General features: G+C 36.3%; 1 protein-coding gene across 1 annotated transcript in view; it reads left to right on the forward strand.

Moving 5' to 3' along the window:
* Positions 1 to 3,639: 3,639 nt before the first annotated feature.
* The window catches only part of LOC111870222 (fat-like cadherin-related tumor suppressor homolog), a gene marked incomplete at its 5' end in the record, with an annotated part of 105,677 nt that continues 89,275 nt past the window's right edge, over positions 3,640 to 20,041 (forward strand). The window contains 6 exon segments of the mRNA XM_033753719.1: positions 3,640 to 3,795; positions 11,209 to 11,310; positions 13,798 to 13,950; positions 16,244 to 16,457; positions 17,287 to 17,426; positions 18,640 to 18,881. Of these exon segments, the coding sequence (XP_033609610.1) occupies positions 3,640 to 3,795; positions 11,209 to 11,310; positions 13,798 to 13,950; positions 16,244 to 16,457; positions 17,287 to 17,426; positions 18,640 to 18,881 (1,007 nt within the window).

Genomic DNA, 20,041 nt, shown 5'->3' on the forward strand with positions numbered 1-20,041 from the left:
AATAATAATAATAATAATAATAATAATAATAATAATAATAATTCCTGAAGTCTTAACGCCAATTATCTTGTTTTGAACTGACTTCTTAATCTGTAACCAGCCAAGTGCTCGATCAGAGATATGAAGCCCCGAACTTATAGATTGAGGATGTGACAATATGCTACTTGGTCATGACTATCGTACAACTGGGGGCAGTGATAACGGGTGCTCCTAAATTATTGTGGGGGTTTCCGTTGACTATAATTTTCAAACCGGATACAAAAAAAAACTCCCACTGGAATTTGAAGGTGTAATTCAGAGCGTTCTATTGTGTATAGCAAGGGTCTCCTAACTACGGCCCGCGATATGATTTTATCCGGCCCGCGAAAGAATTGTGCAGAAATGCGCCAATTGAACTAATTTTCTAATGGGTACTGGTAAAAAAATACTTGTTCACAGATTTCAAATTCATTAATTAAGATTGTGTTTAAAATATATTGATATTCCATATTATGTTAATATTAATATTATTCAGAATTTTACTAATTCTGGGCCGTATACTGCGCGGTATTTCTTCGTACTTGTTCGGCCTCGATCGGCAGTGTCACTTCGTGGCAATGTAGGTAGCGCGAGCAGTTCGTTACCAGCCGTCTTGTGCACAAGACTTCTTGCAGTGGTGCAGTGCAATTGTAACAGATCATCATCACCCCAACTTAATCAGATTTTAAGAATGCAAAAAGAGTTCCATCATTCACATTAATTGTTCTATTATAATTTGTGATGAAAATATGAGCATTTGCTGCTACTGTCTGTTGTCATTAATATACGATAATTTATTCTCACGTACTTTGTATTTAGTTTATGAAATTCTGTGCTTTCAATAAAACTCATATACCTAAAGTTATTAATTTCTCATTTTATCCGGCCCGTTGAAAGTGCTGAATTACCTAATGTGGCCCGCGTTTCGAAAAGTTTGGAGACCCCTGGTCTATAGAATCAATCCTGCAGAAGGGTAAACAACTTGAACATGGCACGTGAGATTTGAAAATTATTGGCCACGGAAACCCCGATAATAATTTAGAACCACTCTTTACATGAATATGAAGTAGTGGTGGAATTATGTATGATTAGTGGGAGAACAAACTCCGTGGCCTTTAGTCCGAAAACGAACTATACCAACCGAGCGACCGCCGCTTGTCGGCGAAGTTAGTGCCAACTTAGCGGATACAGAGTGTCGCGTGGTCAGCGCAACGGATTCCCACTGCCGTTAATCTCGGTTTTCTAGACCGGAGCCGCTATTTTTCCTTTCAAGTAGCTCCTCACTTATCCTCACGAGGCTGAGTGGACCCCGTTCCAGACCTACTACTTCACAAAAAATCTGGCAGTGCCGGGAATCGAACTCGAGACCGCTGGATCTGTAGCCAGGAGTTCTGACCACTAGACCACAGAGGCGGTCGATTAGTGGGGAAAGCGGAAGAAACTCTGGTAAAAGCCCATTATAGTGCCACTTCGTCCACTACGAACCTAACATGAAATCGTACGAAACTGCGGTGAGAAGCCAGCTCTGACCGCGTCAGTTACGGCATGGTCACTTATCTCTGCATAATTTGGCACCATTATTTGAGTTAAAGGTGGTCGGAGAGTGGCTCTAACCTTAATATAGTTTGAGAATTATTGGAACTTTAGTACCGGTTTTCTCGAAATTACCATAGCGTCATTAGTTTCGGGGTGTGAAGAAATTGCTGTAAAACAATCTCACGATTTTGGTCAAGAATTTATGGACCTTAACCTCCATTCTGTGTGTACACCGTTATAGCCGACGATGTTAGTTTTCCATTTACTCGTAGTATATCCTCTACGGTAAACGACGCCGCCTACATTTTCACCGTCCCAGCCGAAGAATCTGAGTTATGACATTGCATCTCTGGATATAACCCACCGTCATCCTGGAAGCGAGCCGTAATAAGAAGTTGTGACAAGTGAGAGCTAGTTTCCTGGCGTCCGTCTAGCACAGCCATGAGAAGAGCTTACGGGTGGCCGTTTTATGTAAACCCCCCTCTCAGAGAATACCTCATGTGTCTTGATAAAAGCAACTCCACACAAACCTTGAGGCCAAGTTAGATGTTTACAGGATGCTGTCAGAATTCAGTCCATCTATCAAGCACTGCTGCCTTGCGGCACTTTGACGGAAATAGCATTTACCGTGATTTCCGGAGATTCTCAATCAGCATCATGATTCTTTGTTTTCAGTTAGAGGAAACACGACGGACAATGCCAACTCCGCGTTCTGTGTGAACGAATGTCTGATCATCAGTGGAACTATCTGAAACAACGACAGACGATCAGGGGTGGAAATGGCTTTTCGGAACTAGGTAGACGCTCCAGTTCTCGGAAAATGAACAACACATGTTAGAAGGAAATTATTTCTCTGTACGCTTATGATTATCTTTCTTGGGAGCGATTGTTATGCCTTTTAAGACACTGAAAGTAGCTCAATCAAACCTAGCGCTCCGGGACTAGGCAGACAGTGTCTACCCCCCTGTTTCTGGCCCCAAAGAAGTAATTTTCACTTTCCTTATGTTACTGTTTTACGTTGTTTCATGTTTTTATTCCACAAAGATTGTCTATTTTTAAGTCCATTGCCCTTCATCTTTTGTTTGGAGCCGGTATAGTGACGAAACTGCGGCCTGAATAACCGAGGGATCGGGGTTCGATTTCCGGCAGGGCCAAAACACTCTTCTCCACAGTTCCCAGATCGGCTCTGGGGCCCACCCAGTCTCCTATTTTTGGGTAGTAGGGACACTTTCCCTTGGGGTAAAGTGGCCTGATCGTAAATCTGACTAATCACCTCCATCTGAAAGTTAGAATGCATGGCACTATGTAATCTTGCATATTCGAACATTTTGGTGAGGTGGTCAGCAGTCTTTCTTCCAGTATGGAAGTCCCATATTCGAATCTTTTATCCTTACTGAATGCTGCAGTCCAGTTGTTAAAATTCTTTTGTATTTGGGAATTTTTGTGTTTGAAACTTAGAAAAAGTATCCTGTCTGAGGTATTCTTGATTTTCTCTAGTCCCTCTAGACAATTTATAGAAAAAGAACCTTAAACAGGATACGCCTACTTCATTCCATATTATATCCAATTCATGTACACAGTAATTCTGCTGTTCTACTGAAACATGCTGTTGACAGAGTGCAATTAATGATTTTGGCCTTTCACATTGGTTCGTTGTTAATGTTGTTTCTGTACGTGGGTGTTTGCATCCTGTGAATGTAAACATGTTGCCAAAGTTTTGGAAGTACATGCTAAGGCCATCTTCAGAGTAGAATACTGCGACTCTGTGAAGATGGCGATGATATCCATACAGAATCACTATCAAAGTGATTATACGCACAAGACATATAGCTTATAAACCAGTTCCTTCTTTTGTGAATCTCTTTAATAATTGGCATTATTAAGAACAAAACCTGCTTTCAAATATGAAACAAAAATAATATCTTTTGCTTGAGAATTTGAGTATGGTAAGCTTTACAAAGAAACAAGTGTTTTTATGGCTGCCATGGGCAAGACACATATATTTATGAATATTGCTGTGTTAACCAAGACATTAATGTGATGTTCAGCGAGAGATTTTCTAATGTTGATATGTGTCTGTTGTAGGTGACAGTGAGTGACAATGGAACACCTGCTCTGTCTTCCACAACACGTGTAGTAGTTGCAGTATCAGACGTAAATGATAATGCACCAGTGTTTGAACAGATGTACTACAAAGTCACAATTCCGGAGTCTTCAAATTTAGACGTGCCTTTGTTTCAGGTAGGGGCCCAGCTTTTTGCTGTACTTATTCCACAACTGACATTTGGTATTCTTATCTTCAGTCCACAAGGAGTCTGTGGACGTAACTAAACTGCCCCCCAAGAAAAATACATGAACCTTTCCTTACATATTTTAAGGGCTGTATTCTGAACTTACCAGGATTCAGTATAGTTTCATGCAACATTTAGGAGGCATTTGGAGCCCTAGTGACAATAACCAGAAAAAGCAACTGGTTCTGTCACTACAATTAAGAATTATTAATAACTGGAAGAGTCATTAATTTTTAAAAAATCTCCAGTGCATTGATGAATTAACTAAATTATAATAGAAGCAGAACTTTAAGATTTAGTAGTGTGAAAACCTGCAACTGGATAAAGTCCATAGTTCCATCTGCCTTCCAGCCTCAGAAATTAAATGGTAAAGCTGTCCCTGTGACATTTCCCAAGAGGTTACCTCATCAAATTCCTACACATATTCCTTGTTTCCCAAGCCCTACCCACATGGCCATCCTGTCACAGCCTTCCAGAAATGTCACTGTTCTATTGATACTAGGTAAATTTTGTGAAATGCCTTTGACTCTCATGTATGAAAAATGAGGTCATTAGTTCATTTGCTTTGATGCTATTTTAGTGGAGTTTTATATCAAGGTTATAATGAGTCAAATATTAAATATGAATAAAATCTAAAAGTTTTTATGTTAGTACTATACATGCATCTCATTTTTGTAGTACTCGTTGATATCAGTGTGTTTGCTGTTAGGTTCCGTTTGATATTTAGGAAAATCCATCAGCTTGAATTTTAGTCCTCTGTATTTTTTTTTGGGTATGTATGTATATCTGACCTTGTCTTATCTATCATTTTTAAAGTTTCAGAGACTGTGCCCTATCATTGATTTCATAGCACTTTTAGCTGACCTTCGTAGAACTGCACACCATAGTTTTATCTTCTCTTTTAGTCAGACTTTGATTTTATTGACTCTGGCCATTAGAGGAGATATATATCAGATATATGATGGATCTTTGAATTTTGAGAGTGATGACGAGAACATGGAGGCTTTAGTATATTAATTAGAAGTGTGGCATGTTAAACTGTATGGCACAGTTATGGTTTAAATCTGTTCATTGCTTTCAATTTTTTAATGTAATACCAAATGTCAGTCTGTGATTCATTTCAATCTGATAAATTTCACATACTTGTTACCACACTAGCACTCTTCGCATGATTCAAACTTTTATGCTCACTGTTTCGTTGTTCAGGTTTCATTACATCTCAGAATTTAATATGAATGTTAATATGTTTAAATAAATAAATCTCCTGATGTTGAAATATGCTCTTGTAACAGTACTACTTAATATTTTATTAATATTGAACCTAAGAACAATAATTAACTTTATGCATGCAGTGAACATTTGGGAGAAGCAACTTCATGTGTTTATCTTGTCACATTGGATTGACTTGATCCATGCAATTATTGTTAGTCATACTGAGTGTCAGTTAAGTGAATATGTCAGATCGTGCCGCACAATCTGCAAAACGCCATATTGACTGTTGACATCATGTTTGTTTTTATATTGCAATTTCAAGTCACTGTACTGTGTTAAAGCACTGCCTTAATTTTTTTCACTTCACAGTGTTTAGGAAGAAATTGCACTGAATGAGTCTGTCAAAGAGAATTGCTTGGCTAATAAGAAAATTACACAGTATATTTTTAATTTTAAATCACATATTTGATAGTATGCTGTCTTTCTTTTTTTTATCTGTGTGCTAGATTATGCATTTACTTAGTGGCGTCATGTTTTACCTATGTACTGTTGCATTTAATACCGAAGGTTGACATTTTGCAACTCTCTTCCAGGTTTTTTGGTGAGGTAGACAGTGTTGTAGTCTGCATCATAGTATATATTTAGCTGTAGTTAGTTAACCCTTTGCCTGGCAGTCCCCACCATTTAAAAATATGCAGCGTGGTTGCTGGTAAATGCAGTTGCAAGAAAAACATGCATTTATTTCTTCATGTGGTCTTAAACAGCTAGAGGAATAGTTCCTTCAGAAGTCCATTACTTCTTGTGAAGATTGGTGTCACACATTTGATGCGATCTATTGGCAGAAATGTCATACTAATTAATTAAGAATGTGCTGGTGTCTTCAACACTGGCAGATGTAATACAAGTAGCCTGAACTGATGAAATCGGCACAAGGCATGCAAAGGGTTAAGTAACTAGGCAGCAGTATCTCTCTACACTTCAGTAATTTTTTTTAGTAAGGAGCATATTGCAATTAATATTTATCACATATAATTGTTTTTTGTTATAATAATGAGTGATTTCTAGCAGTCTCTTATTCCAACAAAGGACTAGTGGATGCAGGTTATCTGTTTTATTATCCAAAGTTTTGATATAAGACTTAATGAGATGTTTTATAAAAGTGATTATTTGGTTCTGTTAGAACAGTAAACCACTATCATTCAAACTGTTAAGATAAAATCAGTTTTAAGTTTCAGAATATTGGTTTTTAAAGTAACTCTAGAAGTAAAAAGAGTAATACAGCCTTAATCTGTACAGTAGACCTCAGGGAATGTTGTTAATATATGTATTGATTTTTTGTAATTAAATAAATTTGACCAGTGATGATCACTAAGTTTACTGATTCCGTTCAGTAGATATAGCAATTTTTGAATCTGTTAGAAGAAGGTACATTTTGGAAGGTCAAGTCGTGTCTGTTAAGTTACTTTGCACTGCAAGTACACATGGCTTTAGAAACATGCTGTGAATACATTCTATATTGTCAACTGAATGAGATGATTGATTCCTGTAGTCATATCTGCTTCATAAATAAACTATCTAGTGCATGATTACAGTTTAAATTTCGTTAGAAATATTAAAAATCTCCATTCAGTCACATGTAGAATTTAATGTATTACTATACAAGCAACTGTTGGCTTCTCAAGAAAGATCTACCCCATGTAGTTAATTATTTAGTTACATAAATATGGCACCACTGGTAATTTAAGAGCCCCAAATTGAAATGTAATTCCAGAATTGATTGATAGTTATTTTAGATTATTGACGTTTCTAATGGGCATATTATAAATAAGATCTAGAGAAGAGTTGGGCTGCTACAGTAATGCTTGGTGATTGGTGATGGGACATTGATGCAGGCTGACAGGAAATGTTACTTTGTATCATGACCGCCAGAGTAATGGTTGCTTATCTTATTGATAAAGCTACATTATTTAAGTTGAATATCTAGCAAAAAGAAAACAAGATTCTAAATTAAAGAATTTTTAAGTTAAAGGGCTCATTAAAAGGAAAGCTGTAAGCCCTGTTTTCACAATATTAATTTCATAGAACAGAAAAGTTTTTCTAGGGAGCTACATGCTTTAATGCTATGAAATTTAAGACACACATTTGAGGTTTTACTGTATCTGCTGCCTGTTTTCATCTCCAACACAAAATGCAAGGAAGTTATTAAATATTTGCATTTCAGAAATGTAATAAAAATTGTGATTTCTTAAAAAAATGTGTCTAAATTTGACAAAACTAATATTATGAAGATTGGACATTCAGCCTTGAGGCTTCCACCAATAATTTCAAAAGGGTAAAAGTAAAAAAAAATTAAGCTATCCCTTTAACAGGCCGTGAAGGCCCATAGGGTTGTGAAACGTTGAAGGTCCCACACTATCTAGACAGTCGGCTCAAAGATGGCGGCAAGGTTGTCAGCCTTATGTGCCGGCCGCGCTTTACTCTGCAGGAAAATTATTAAATTAATTCCTGGTACTCATTTCTGTTAGAGGTTGAGTAAACCCCAGGGCCTAGTGCAGCTGGAAGAATTAGGTCAATTGAAAAAAAAATCCAGTGACCTCATCGGGACTTGAACCCGTGACCTTCCGGCTTGTAGCATAGCTCCTCAACCAACTATGCTACCGCGTGCTCCCATTTCAAAAGGGTATATTGTTTTATATTGGCAAATTTGAATTAAATATAATACATTCCCTTCATGTTTGATATAGATCAGTCATGTGTATGTCCATGAATTTTAAAGTTCTGATTTAAAGAACTCCACTCTTGACTTCTGAACTTTTGTTAAACTCTGTGTTTGTCACCCAACACTCTGACTAAAACAATGTTCACATTCAAACAAATTTCAATAACATTTTATTTGCTTCACATTTTTTGTAGTGTATGTGGAACAAAAATTCAGATTGGGTTTGCAGTTTTATTTTCATTTTATCTTCATTTCTCAGATTTCAGAATTCATAATTTTCAATTTTTCCTCACAGTATTGTAACGTGTTGCTGGTTACTGATCCCACTTCTGACACCAGTGTAACGTGTTTGCGTTACCGAAGACGCCGTAGAGATGGTTAATTGGTTTATTTAACAATCTACAAATAACGGCTACAATTAATTATCACAAAGTTACGGGTTTCTACAGTTTACGAACCCTACAACAAAATCTCTTAACACTCTCTTCGAGAGTCTTCACGTCCTAATAATGCGGGAGCTATACTAGTCTCCCCGAATTACACACTCCAGATATAACTGGTTATCACTGGTTATCGCACATGCGGCTGTTATGTTTCAACTCGGCGACTGTTACTTTATAACTAACTGTCTTCGGCAATGGCCAGGTTACAACTCGACTCGTAGGCTTGCTCAGAACTATCTTCAGCTCCGCTCGTGACGTCACCACGCGTTGCATATTGCGGGGTGATTACTCGCCTATTACGCGAGCGCTAAGTTACCGCTACGTGGAGCTGGGGCGGTAGGGATCAACATGTCACACTATCTTATCATACAATGGTGTATGAGAAGATGAAAATTTCTGTGGGCATGTAGAACTCTGATTGTAAGAAGTGACAAATAGGTAAATACAAATGTGAACTGATACATCAATTTCTTGTAAATGTCATATGTTCAACCTACATCAGTATAATTAGTTCTGGTCACATTTTATCAGTACGACTTTCATGAGGTGGTGGTCAGATTCACTTTTATGTCTACTATAGACTTGTGTTTCATGTCTGGCTGTGTTTCTTGTTCCCATCAATTTAAATATTCTGTAAATTTTCTGCTTTTATTTGTCATGATCCTAGAAAACTAATGAAAGCACTGTACTCATGTTTTAACTGATAACAGAGGTATGGATTTTCAGTTTCTGGCTGTAAGAATTGTTCACATGAAACCCGGTTTGGGGATTACTACACACTGTTTCCATTTGCTCTAATGTTCCCCTTCTGCTACACAGCTTGTGGTCAACTGCTGGTGTGTCATGTACACAACCATGTGATCATTTGCATCATGAATGGGTTTTACATATTACAATCTCCATACATGAGATACCATTATATATTTATGTACACCTTCTGGTGTTTAAAGACCATTGAGAAGTGATAGGTGGTAGCAATAAGTTACAGAGCATATCAGAAAGCATGTGTTTTGTAAATGTAAGAAATGCATTAAGATATAAGCATTATATCATGCATTTTTGGTTTGAAAAGCAGTAATAACAATTCATATGAGTAAACTGTTTCTTGAAGCATATATTTTAATATAAAGCGCACTCACTTTCTATGGTCATGACTATATTGAATTAACTGGGCTGCTTCCTATATCCTGTTAGAAATTATGAAAATAGTGAGGTCATTGGCACTCAGGGGAGTCAGTGTCCATCTTATTTAGAGAACTTCTGATTTCCTTGCACTTTATAAAGACTGTAAATGAAAAAGGAGTGACCTTCTTCTGTTAGTACTTCATAGTATTTTTGCAGCTTAATATAAATACAGGTGAGGAGAGACTGTAAGGTGAAATGATGCCTGTAGAGAAAACTACAAAGAAGCATTTAGTAGGTGAATTAATCACACACACACACACTATATGAGAATTCAGGATACTAGAATGAATTATACAAAGGAAATTAGTTCAAGTTAGAAATGCTTCTGACTTGTACTTGTGAAGGATCCAGTTCAGATTACAGCCAAGACACCAGCAATTTTTACTGAGTTTTCTTTGTTGTTTTCTTCAACCCCTACGAGAGTATGCTGGGATAGTGTCTTAAATTAGTTAATGACCGCATAGTTCCACATCCTTTCCTATTCATTGTTTATCAATTCATTCAATGCTATATAGTTGTAAGCTATTGACAGCCTCAGTAAATAAACTGCAAACAGAGAGTTAATTATGCTTCATAACTCTGCTGGATGTTAACATCATAACATAGTACATTTTTGCCAGTGCTCAAGATTCAGCTCAATGTCAAAATTAGTTTGTTCTGTGAAATATGTAATTTTGAAAATGAAAATTATTGCCATTTGTTTTTATTGCAGTTTTTGCAGTTATTGCAACTGATCAGTTAGTATTGTCTTCTCCCACTTCTGTCACATCCTTAGACAATAGTTTGCAGTTGTTAGTTTTCTATGACATGCTGAACATTTTGTCAAACCTGTTTAAATGCAGAAGGATCTCCACATCCATTTCCTATAGGTTATTCTTTGTTGTGCACTAAATTATTTGTTATATTATGTCAGCTATTTGTGGTACAGTACACAGTTTTGATACTTCTGTTTACATTTATGGGCTTTATGTTAAATTATGTGGTTATTTAACATCATGTAAGCATTAGTTCTTGAAAGGTTTTCATATATTCTTGGGTGCTTCTGGCCTCCAAACCATAATCAGTGAGTAGATGATTGGGCCGTGCTTATGGAAATAAGGGAGCAGCACAGTGCAATATTTTACATTTCTTTTAGCCCATCAGTGTCAACGTTTACAATTTCTATAAGCTTTTCCCTTAAAAGTTATTGACGATGGTTCCTGTACAAATGATGGTTTAGTATATTTACTATTTTATGATGGCTAGATTTACTGGATTCTAAATTAATACAATAATGATCATGGTATATGAGTACACATCCTAAAACCCAGTTTGATATAATTACCAACAAATATAATTTTATTCTCATTATAATTGGTCCCTCCAATTTAATTAGGCAGAATTTTTTCTGAAATTATGCTTGAGTTGTTGAAGATAGTGATTTTATATTGTCACAAAAGTTTTAATCTCTTTATATTCAATAGTAATTTTTAAACAGAATTAAGGAGTATTAAAATGTTTAATGACTTGTTAAACAGTTTGGATGGAGAGCAATTTTTAAATAATTTTTAGTACAATTATTTTTGTAATAAACATTTCCTGGAATTAATATCATTATCTGCCATATTCTGTTCTGTCAAATTGATAGTCTTTAACTCTGTTCAGTTAACTTACTAGTAACTAAAGGTGATCAAAAACTGGAAGAATGATACAACAATCATCAGTATGTACTGACGGGCTCAGGCTTGTATATGAACCATTTAATAATACACATCAACCATTGTCAATATCATTTAAAGCAAGCTTGTGTTTACGCCTCACACAGAATGGCACAGAGGACCTTGAGCTTGCTGTTGATACATTTCTCGAAAACGGCACTTGGGAGAGTTTCGATCCTGTCGGCTTATCAGGAGAACCAATATTAAGGGTAAGGAACTGACAAGTCTGTGCCAGGGTATTTTGTATGGCCATGTACAGCATCATTTAAAAATTAAATTGTGTTATGTGTTTGCCTTTCTTCTATGTATTATGTTTCTTTTGATGCTAGTATGAAATTATTTGTGTGTTGTATGTGTGAGCTATGCATTTTGGCATGTTAAACTGCTAGTGAGCACTGTGTTTTATGTGGAATGTTTAATTAGTAATTGATTGCTAGTGCAGTTCATTCAGTACAAAGCACTGGTTATTATATGTTTTGGTTTCAAGCTTCAGTATTTGTGAGTGTTCTGTTGTCCATACATATAAGGATAATTGGTTAACGAAGCTTATATACATTGGATATTATAATTGCTGATTTATACTTGATGAGGGAAAAGTGTATAAAGTCCCTCTCATCATTCAACAGTTTATTAAATTTAAAGTAAACATTTCAGTGTTTATATAAATGCATTTATAGCTAAAAGAAGTATGGATAGATGCAGACTAAGATATTCCTGATGCCTCAGATTCTGTTGTTGGCCTGCATTTCAGGTGTTCAGGTGATATGTGATTTGGCAGATTACATTCTAATTTTGTCTGTAATATTCCAGTAGTTTTTAATGGGGTTTTATCATTGTAATTAAGAAATGATTTGAAAACTTTACACTTATTAACAGTTTTGTATAGATTTGGATTGTAGTTAATGCTATTCTCCTTACTATTTGTGTATTTTTGTGTATTTTACACCATGAGTAGTTCTTACAACTTGTACTGTAGAAGTGGAGTAGATAAGGTACAGTACTGCTTGGAATGTAGAATGCTGAAAGTGGGGTCTGAATACAGATTTAATATAGAATTATCGTGTTATTACGATACAATTAATTTTCACTCCTTCAAGTAGTTCCTTCAACTTATATCTCACTTTAAATACTAGTTTTCCAAGATTTTGATGAAAAATGGTTCCCAATGATATACTAGTATTTGAACATATAAAATACATTTTTAAGCATTTAACATATGCAATTTGTAACTTTCAAAGACAAAATACCATAAAATTTTACCAAGTAGTGGAACTGATAGTGTCTTTACTGTGATGATTTCAGATAAAACAGCTGAAACAGTTGATATACAACATATTTCATGAATATTTCTGTAGGAGAGGATTGTTTCTTTTCAGGTTCTGTATACTTGATAGTCTCACACGCCTTTTTTTCTCTTTATTATGATTTTGTCCATTAAATAGTTCTTCAAAAGAAAAGAGATGCATAAGAACAGAACTTGTTTATTGTTATGAAAGCAGAATGGGAAAATTAATAAATAATATATGAAAGTTTAGGAAATGGAAAAATAATGCCCATTTAAAAATTTAAATTTCAGAGCCTTGCCAAACTTTCCTGCACAGGATATAGAGGTTTTATGCTTATGTATTCCCATATAATAATTAGTTTACAGACATTTCTTCTGGTGTGCTATCTTTCATTAACATACCATCTTTCTTGGAGTTTCTATAATTAATATATTTCCTTAACCGTGTCTTGATTTACAAATATTTTGTTATTTTCCCTTCCTATATACTTTTTCCACACATACTAAGGAATTCAGAATATGAATAGAAGTTCCTTGTTTTGGGAAGTATACTGATCTCGTCACCATTTTGGGGTTGCGTTACTCTAGGCATTATTTTGGGAGATATACTAAACCAGCCATCATTTCCTGCATTTGGTGATGGTGATGATGATGATGATGATGATGATGATGATGATGATGATGATGATGATGATGATGATGATGATAGGAGTAGGGTGAGACAGACTAATACTGCAGCCACAGTTGAGACTGCTTCTCAGTTGCTGATAATCAGGGATTGAAGGAAGAAAAATGTGCACGAAAAATTTGCATGAACAGAAATCCAAAATGGTATCTCAGCTATTGGTCACATGCCTATTGGAGGTTTTATCCCTCTACTACTAGAGAAGTCTTTTTTTTTTACCTTCCCATGTTATTGCTAAAATAGAAATAATTGTAAAATGCTAATGGCAGTACACATGGAGTCATTACATAGAGAGGTATCTTATAAACTGAATTCATTATATCAGCATCACCCTGCACAATCATATTGACTGATCAATTTTTGTAGCAAGGAAAGTTTTACATGGTGCAATTTAAAATCCTGTAATTGTGTGCAGTACAAATAACATGATTGTTAAAGTAAATGCTGCATGGAAGAGGTTGAGGGGTTGCCCAATTATTTCTATTTCACCACTGTTACTTTTACTTTAAAGCATTTATTTGTATGTTATTTCTGCTGTTTATGTCAAAATATAACAATTTATTTATATTCATGTTATGAATAAAATGCACAATACAATACAATACAATACAATACAATACAAGGTTGAGAAACTTTCAGCATTGTATAGTTTGTTTAAAAATATGAATTCTTAATTTGTTTCCATTAGATACAAATAAAGAAATAAACAGTTAATTGTTTTCACAGGTCCTTGCATATGATCAAGACATTGGCCCTAATGGGGAACTGCAATACAGCATAAAGTCTGGTCGAGGCATAGGGAAGTTCAAAATCCATCCAAGAACTGGTGTTGTTTACTCACAGCGTGGGTTCACAGCAGGACAAGAATATGATCTAAGGGTAAGCAAATTGCTACACTTCATTGTAAATGTTAGTGTGGAACACACATTTTCTGGCTGTAATCAACATGTATTCTCTTGTATAAAAAGTTAGGCTGAAGTTCTTTAGCTGACAAATTATGGATACCACAAATTCATATTATTCAATTACTTAAATCGATCAAGTTGCTAAAGTGCGTCCTTTCCCCTGGATTACTGGGTTTTGGGCTTTTTCCATCGTCTGGTATTCTGAAGTACACTAAATAACACAACACTTTGGAAAATGGATCTGTTTTCATCCTCAGGTGAGGGGGTGGGTGGGAGACACACTTGAGGTTAGCTCTTTGTAATGAACCCAGCAGAGTAGGTGTTCCCCACCCCTTCACCCTTGGATAGAAACAAATACATTTTCTGAAACACTACTCTTTTTAGTGTTCTTTAGAATACTGAAGGATGGGCAGAGTCTAAAAATCTAGTAATCTCTAGTGTTATACACCATCATCAGAACATTTTAAAATCTACTCACATTTTTTCCAATTTTCTTTATATCATATTCATAAATTCCAAAGACATGATTTTAAACGTTTTTGTTGAAGATCTCTTGATCTCCAGTCTTCACTTAGATATCCTTATAATACATATTAAATTTTAATATTTCTGTCTTGAATTGTTTTAATTTATTAGTTACCTTAAAATCGTTTATTTGGCATTATCATTGTTTAGTCCATATTTTAAGTTGGTTATTTGATTATGCCTGCATGTTTATATGTTCTACAGTAATCTTTTGAAATTAAATGAAGCCCCCTCTGTTTCTTGATCCATGTTTTAATATGCTAGGTACAACAGAAGCAACTTCCATTTCTTATATAAATGCTCAATTTGTTTATGTAAACCCTGGTGTTCAGTTAATATGGGTATGCCAATATATGATGGTTGGAACTGTTCATAAGTCAGGGTTACTCCAGTAATCAGTTGGGTGATTTTTTAGTTACTCGTATACTGTCATGTCAGTCTGGAAAGGTCTTTCAGGTTTGCAATACTGGATATAGATTTGTTCTGTGCATGTGGAAACATAGTAATGCCCCATACTTTTGCACTGATACTAGGAGGCTGATAACATTTACTGAAGTGAATGAGTAAAAGAAAATATATTGCTTACATTTGATTTTTAACACATGATTTTAAAGCTGTATTTTACCTGCTAGGAGGTAACTGCAAGGTGGACATGGGATTGTGACCCAATAGTTAATTGACTTCTTTTACTGCATAGTTTTGTTAGGACATAGTATCTCCTTCATTATGCATATAAATATGAAAAAAATCGTAATTGAAATTTATTACTTTTAGCAATTATTATATTCGCCCTTGAATTTGAAATCAACAAATAAAAGGTTGGTTAGTTAGTTATTGGAGAGGGTGGGTTTCCCCATGCCCTTAGACCAGTACTGGTCCATTGTGCTTCCCTCTATGATATTCTACCAGTCTCTATACCCTACCGATATTGGTGTGTACCATCAGTCCCGACCGAGCCAGCAAGTTCGGCCTTTACTGGCTTGGCGGTATCTATAATGCTTCCCCCATCTATCAGAGGCGTTAGAGACTACTGTTGGGCGGCAAACGTCCTTGAATTTGGCTCAGTGACCTCCTTTGGAGATATGAGGTTCTTTTACGTGCCGTAAAGCTACGACACGGGATCCACGGCTTAAAGTCCCTCCCGGAGGACTTGTTCCCTGAATTTTTCCACCCTTAAAAATTCCACGACCTCCGCCGGGTTTGAACCCGCGTACCACGAGTCATGAGGTGGGAACGTTACCTCTAGACTATGGAGGCCCCTAAATAAAAGGTTACTTGTAATCTCTTCTGCAGTCTGTTTGCATCTGAAAGAAACCATGTTTGTTTATGCACCTTACCACTCTACAGCACTACTTACATGGTGCAGAGTGAAAGAAAAATGCTGTATTTTGTTACATCTCTGAGGAAAAACTGCATTTAATATTGGTGATAGTTCCTACACGTGGCCAAAAGATGTCCTACCTGTCCTGGATACAGTTCTCAGCATGTTCATGTTCATTTATTTCAAATTCAAGCAGATCCAGATACAGGTTGAGAAGTTTATTCACAAACCATTGGATATATAAATGTGATAACTACAGTACTGTGAAGTTTGAACTTGCAATAATGCAGTTTCTGCAGAAACTGGCTGCTAATGCACCTAGCATTCCTTCAAGCTCTACAGCAAGAGAGTTAACAGTTGAATCTCAGATCACACTCTGAAACAGTGGTACTGGTATGTAATAATGTTTTGTAATGCATAGATTCGTGCTCAAGATAACGGTCAGCCTCAGCATAGCCACACCACTCGTGTAGCAGTTCAGGTGGCTGCAGTTCCTCAAGAGTCTCCTCACCCTCCCCAGATAAAGCTCGCTAATCAACATGTTGAAATCACGGAGAGTGATCAGGCAGGATATCTTGTTGCACTTATCCAAGCATCTGATGAGGATGGAGACCTGCTGTGGTATGACATAGTAGGTGAGTAGCTACAAGGGAGATATGTAATTACTCAGTTCTTCTCTCATCTTAATTTAAAAATTGTTCAGAAATATGTGTAATAGAACTAATTATTTACTTTTATACATTTTTGTACTGTACAGTGTGAGGCGGACAGGGTTCCTTATAAAATACTCTCCTACATTATCAGTTAATGAATCAGAAACAGCTGACAGTCTTTGTACTGCAGCCCCTCACCAACTGCAAACCAACAATTTCAAGTGTCCACAGTTTTTCTTTGTATACAGTTTTATTATTGGCTGTAGTTGGTTGTATGTTTCCATAGCTTTCATTTTGTATTCACATGGGAAGTAATTAGTGACATCCTTACCAGTAGATCACCATTTGCTAGGGTCATGACTCTTTTGACATCCCAAAACTTTCTAGCTTCCAAATTGTCATTATTTTGCACTGTTTTATGATACATTTTACTTTTGTATTTCATGTCTGATGTTGATGCAGAATTCTTCTTCTGTTTAATGCAGGAACAGACACATTAGTTCAACTTGTATTAGTGTCAACAGCAGCATAGTTCGCCAGGTCCTCAGTGTTCCATGGGCCTTGGTCTTTCCAATCCCAGTCACTAATTACTGTGTTTTTCAGAAATGCAATCACTGGTCGACGATGGATTTGTTTTATTATGATGTCACTTATGTGAGGTCTAGAATTAAAAAAAAATCTATCGTCAGCCATAATGCAATAGAATTGAATATAAACGGTGGAGTACAAAAGCTAATAATTTTTTTTTGATTCACAGTTTATGATAAGTAGTAAGAACATACTCTGATGAATATAAAAATGCCTTCTGTAGGTGGAGATGAACGAGATGAATTCTTCATTGGGCGTGATAAGGGAAATGTGTTGCTGGCCAAGCAGCTAGATTGGGAGAAGCAACATGAATACAACTTGACTGTCAGTGTGACAGATGGAGTACATACAGTATACACTCAGGTAAAGTTTGTTGTGATTTACAGAGTAATGAGCTTGTAGTGCGAATTGTAGTAATTTCTTTTATTAAAACTTTTTTATATTATGGACTTCTATTCTTTGACAGGGCAGGTTAAGTTAATTGAAGTTAGGTTAAATTTCATTGAGTTCAGGTGTGCATGTATACATCTGTGTTATTTATTTTAAATTATGGACAGCTTGGCATGAAAAGGGTTAATAAAATTTTTTACTCTTTGTTGACATGTGTTATTTCCAAATTGTACTTGCATTTGTCTTAAAAGAATTGTGGTCACAAATATTGTGAGATTATGTTTTACTGCTTTCTAAACCTACATAATGTTGTAATTGCTATTGTGTGTATGCAGGATGATTCAAAGTCTTATGGCCAAAATTTAGAAACTACTGGGAGATAATGTGGAGCAGAAATTGTAAACAAATTATTGTTTGATTTATCACTCTTGTCAAGTTACAATATTTTATCTTCGTTTAAGAAATGAAATAATCACCGGTTCATATATACATAACACATTCATTTATTACTATTGATTCCAGTGAATGGAAAACAAAGCTTCTGAAGTTATTAGCTTTTTTTTTTTTCATTTTAATTTTACATTATGATTAATACAAATATCTGATCACATAAGCGGGATTCACACACTGTTCTCTGTATTTCTTCAGAAGAACTGCTCCTATTTACCCCCTCCAATTTGCATGTACACTTCACGGTGATATTGAGGGAGCGTCTGATATAATCCAGTTGCCTAGATTGGCCCCAAATGCTTGTCACAGCTACCAGTATGCATTTGACGAGGTTGTGGTCTTATATTTGTGTAGCATCAGTGTTTTCTTTTGTGTGACACCACAACAAAATTAAGTATATATTGGGACATTATGACAGCTACACCACAGAACACAAAAAATACCATAACTAATGAAAGATGTGGAATCCCATACTTCTGAAAGAACAAAAAATTTGGATAATTATTTGTATACATTTTTCTGTAACCACCTAGAATTTGGCCATAGGAGTTTTGATCACCCAATACACATGTTTGTGTTTGTGTTTGTGTGTGTGCGTGTGCGCATGCACAATTTCACACAAATTGTTGCCACTTTTGCTGCTGATGTAGATTGTGAAAGACATTTAATTTAAAGTGTAATATTTTCTTGATGTGTTATTCTACTAATATTAATCCATCTGTTTTGCTGCCCACAGTTGTATGTAACAGTGATCGACATCAATGACCACCGGCCAAACTTCTTACAGAAAGTGTATAGTGTTGAGATATCAGAGAATGTGGATAAGGGAACTGAGATTCTAAGACTGATGGCCACTGATGAGGATGAGGACAGGAAGGTATTCTACAGTCTCCATGCAGCACGCAGCCCTGCGTCACTCTCCATCTTTAAAATTGACTCTGTTACTGGTGGTGTCTTCCTCAATGAAAAGTTAGACAGGTAATGCAGAAATAATTAATTAGTATTCCTCATTCTGCTTAACATTTTGGCTTACTTAATATTTTTCATATTTTTACTAAATTATCTTAAAATTTAACTAATAAATCATGATACTGTAACGTGTTTGCGTTACTGATCCCAATTCTGACACCAGTGTAACGTGTTTACGTTACTGAAGACGCCGTAGAGATGGTTAATTGGTTTATTTAACAATCTTCAAATAACAGCTACAATTGATTATCACAATGTTGCGGGTTTCCACACTTTACAAACCCTAGAACAAAATCTCTTCACACTCTCTTCGAGAGTCTTCACGTACTAATAATGCGGGAGCTATACAAGTCTCCCTGAATTACACACTCCAGATATGACTGGTGATCACTGGTTATCGCACACACGGCTGTTATGTTTCAACTCGGCGACTGTTACTTTATAACTGGGAAATGTCTTCGGCGATGGCCACGGTATAACTCGACTCGGCGACTATTACTTTACAGCTCGGTGGCTGTCACAGTACAACTGACTGGTACCAGCTGTGCAGCTCACTTATATAGCTGCAGTGCTTGCCGGTTGCGTAATGAGTGCCACGTCACAGTAGGAAGTTGATTACGGGTACCTAGCGTTGCGCGTTACGTCACCGCGGAGGGGAGTGGCGGAGCGGGAACTCGTCTATTACCGTAGTAACGCGAGCGTTACGTTACCGCGCGGAGGAGTGGGAGGGGAGCGCTGACTCACCCACCGCGTCACTGCTGGTGGGGGGGTCTCCTTTGCGCAACATGTCACAATACAATAAAATACAATAAAAGTGAGTACATTTTCTGTGTGTGTGATACTTACCAATGTTTTTGAGGAACCTTCTCACTCAAGGATAGGACCCCTTGAAACTGTAGGTAGCAGGTCTGTCTGAAACAGACTACGTAACATAACATCTCAGGAGACTGCAATCTTTGTAGAACCTCAAATCTCAAAGTTAATTTTGTTTATATGTGTAAATTCACACATTCAGAACATCATCATCATCAGTAATCTGTCAAGACGACAGGTCCACAGTCTCTTTCAAAACAATTCCTCCACTTAATGCGATCTAGAGCTTTCTCCTTCAAATGACAGTATCCTCTTCTGTCCCCAAGGTCATCCAGCATCTTCTTACGTCTTCTTCC

This window comes from Cryptotermes secundus, unplaced genomic scaffold (assembly GCF_002891405.2).
Source record: "Cryptotermes secundus unplaced genomic scaffold, Csec_1.0 scaffold1412, whole genome shotgun sequence".
NCBI classification, from domain to species: Eukaryota; Metazoa; Arthropoda; class Insecta; order Blattodea; family Kalotermitidae; genus Cryptotermes; species Cryptotermes secundus.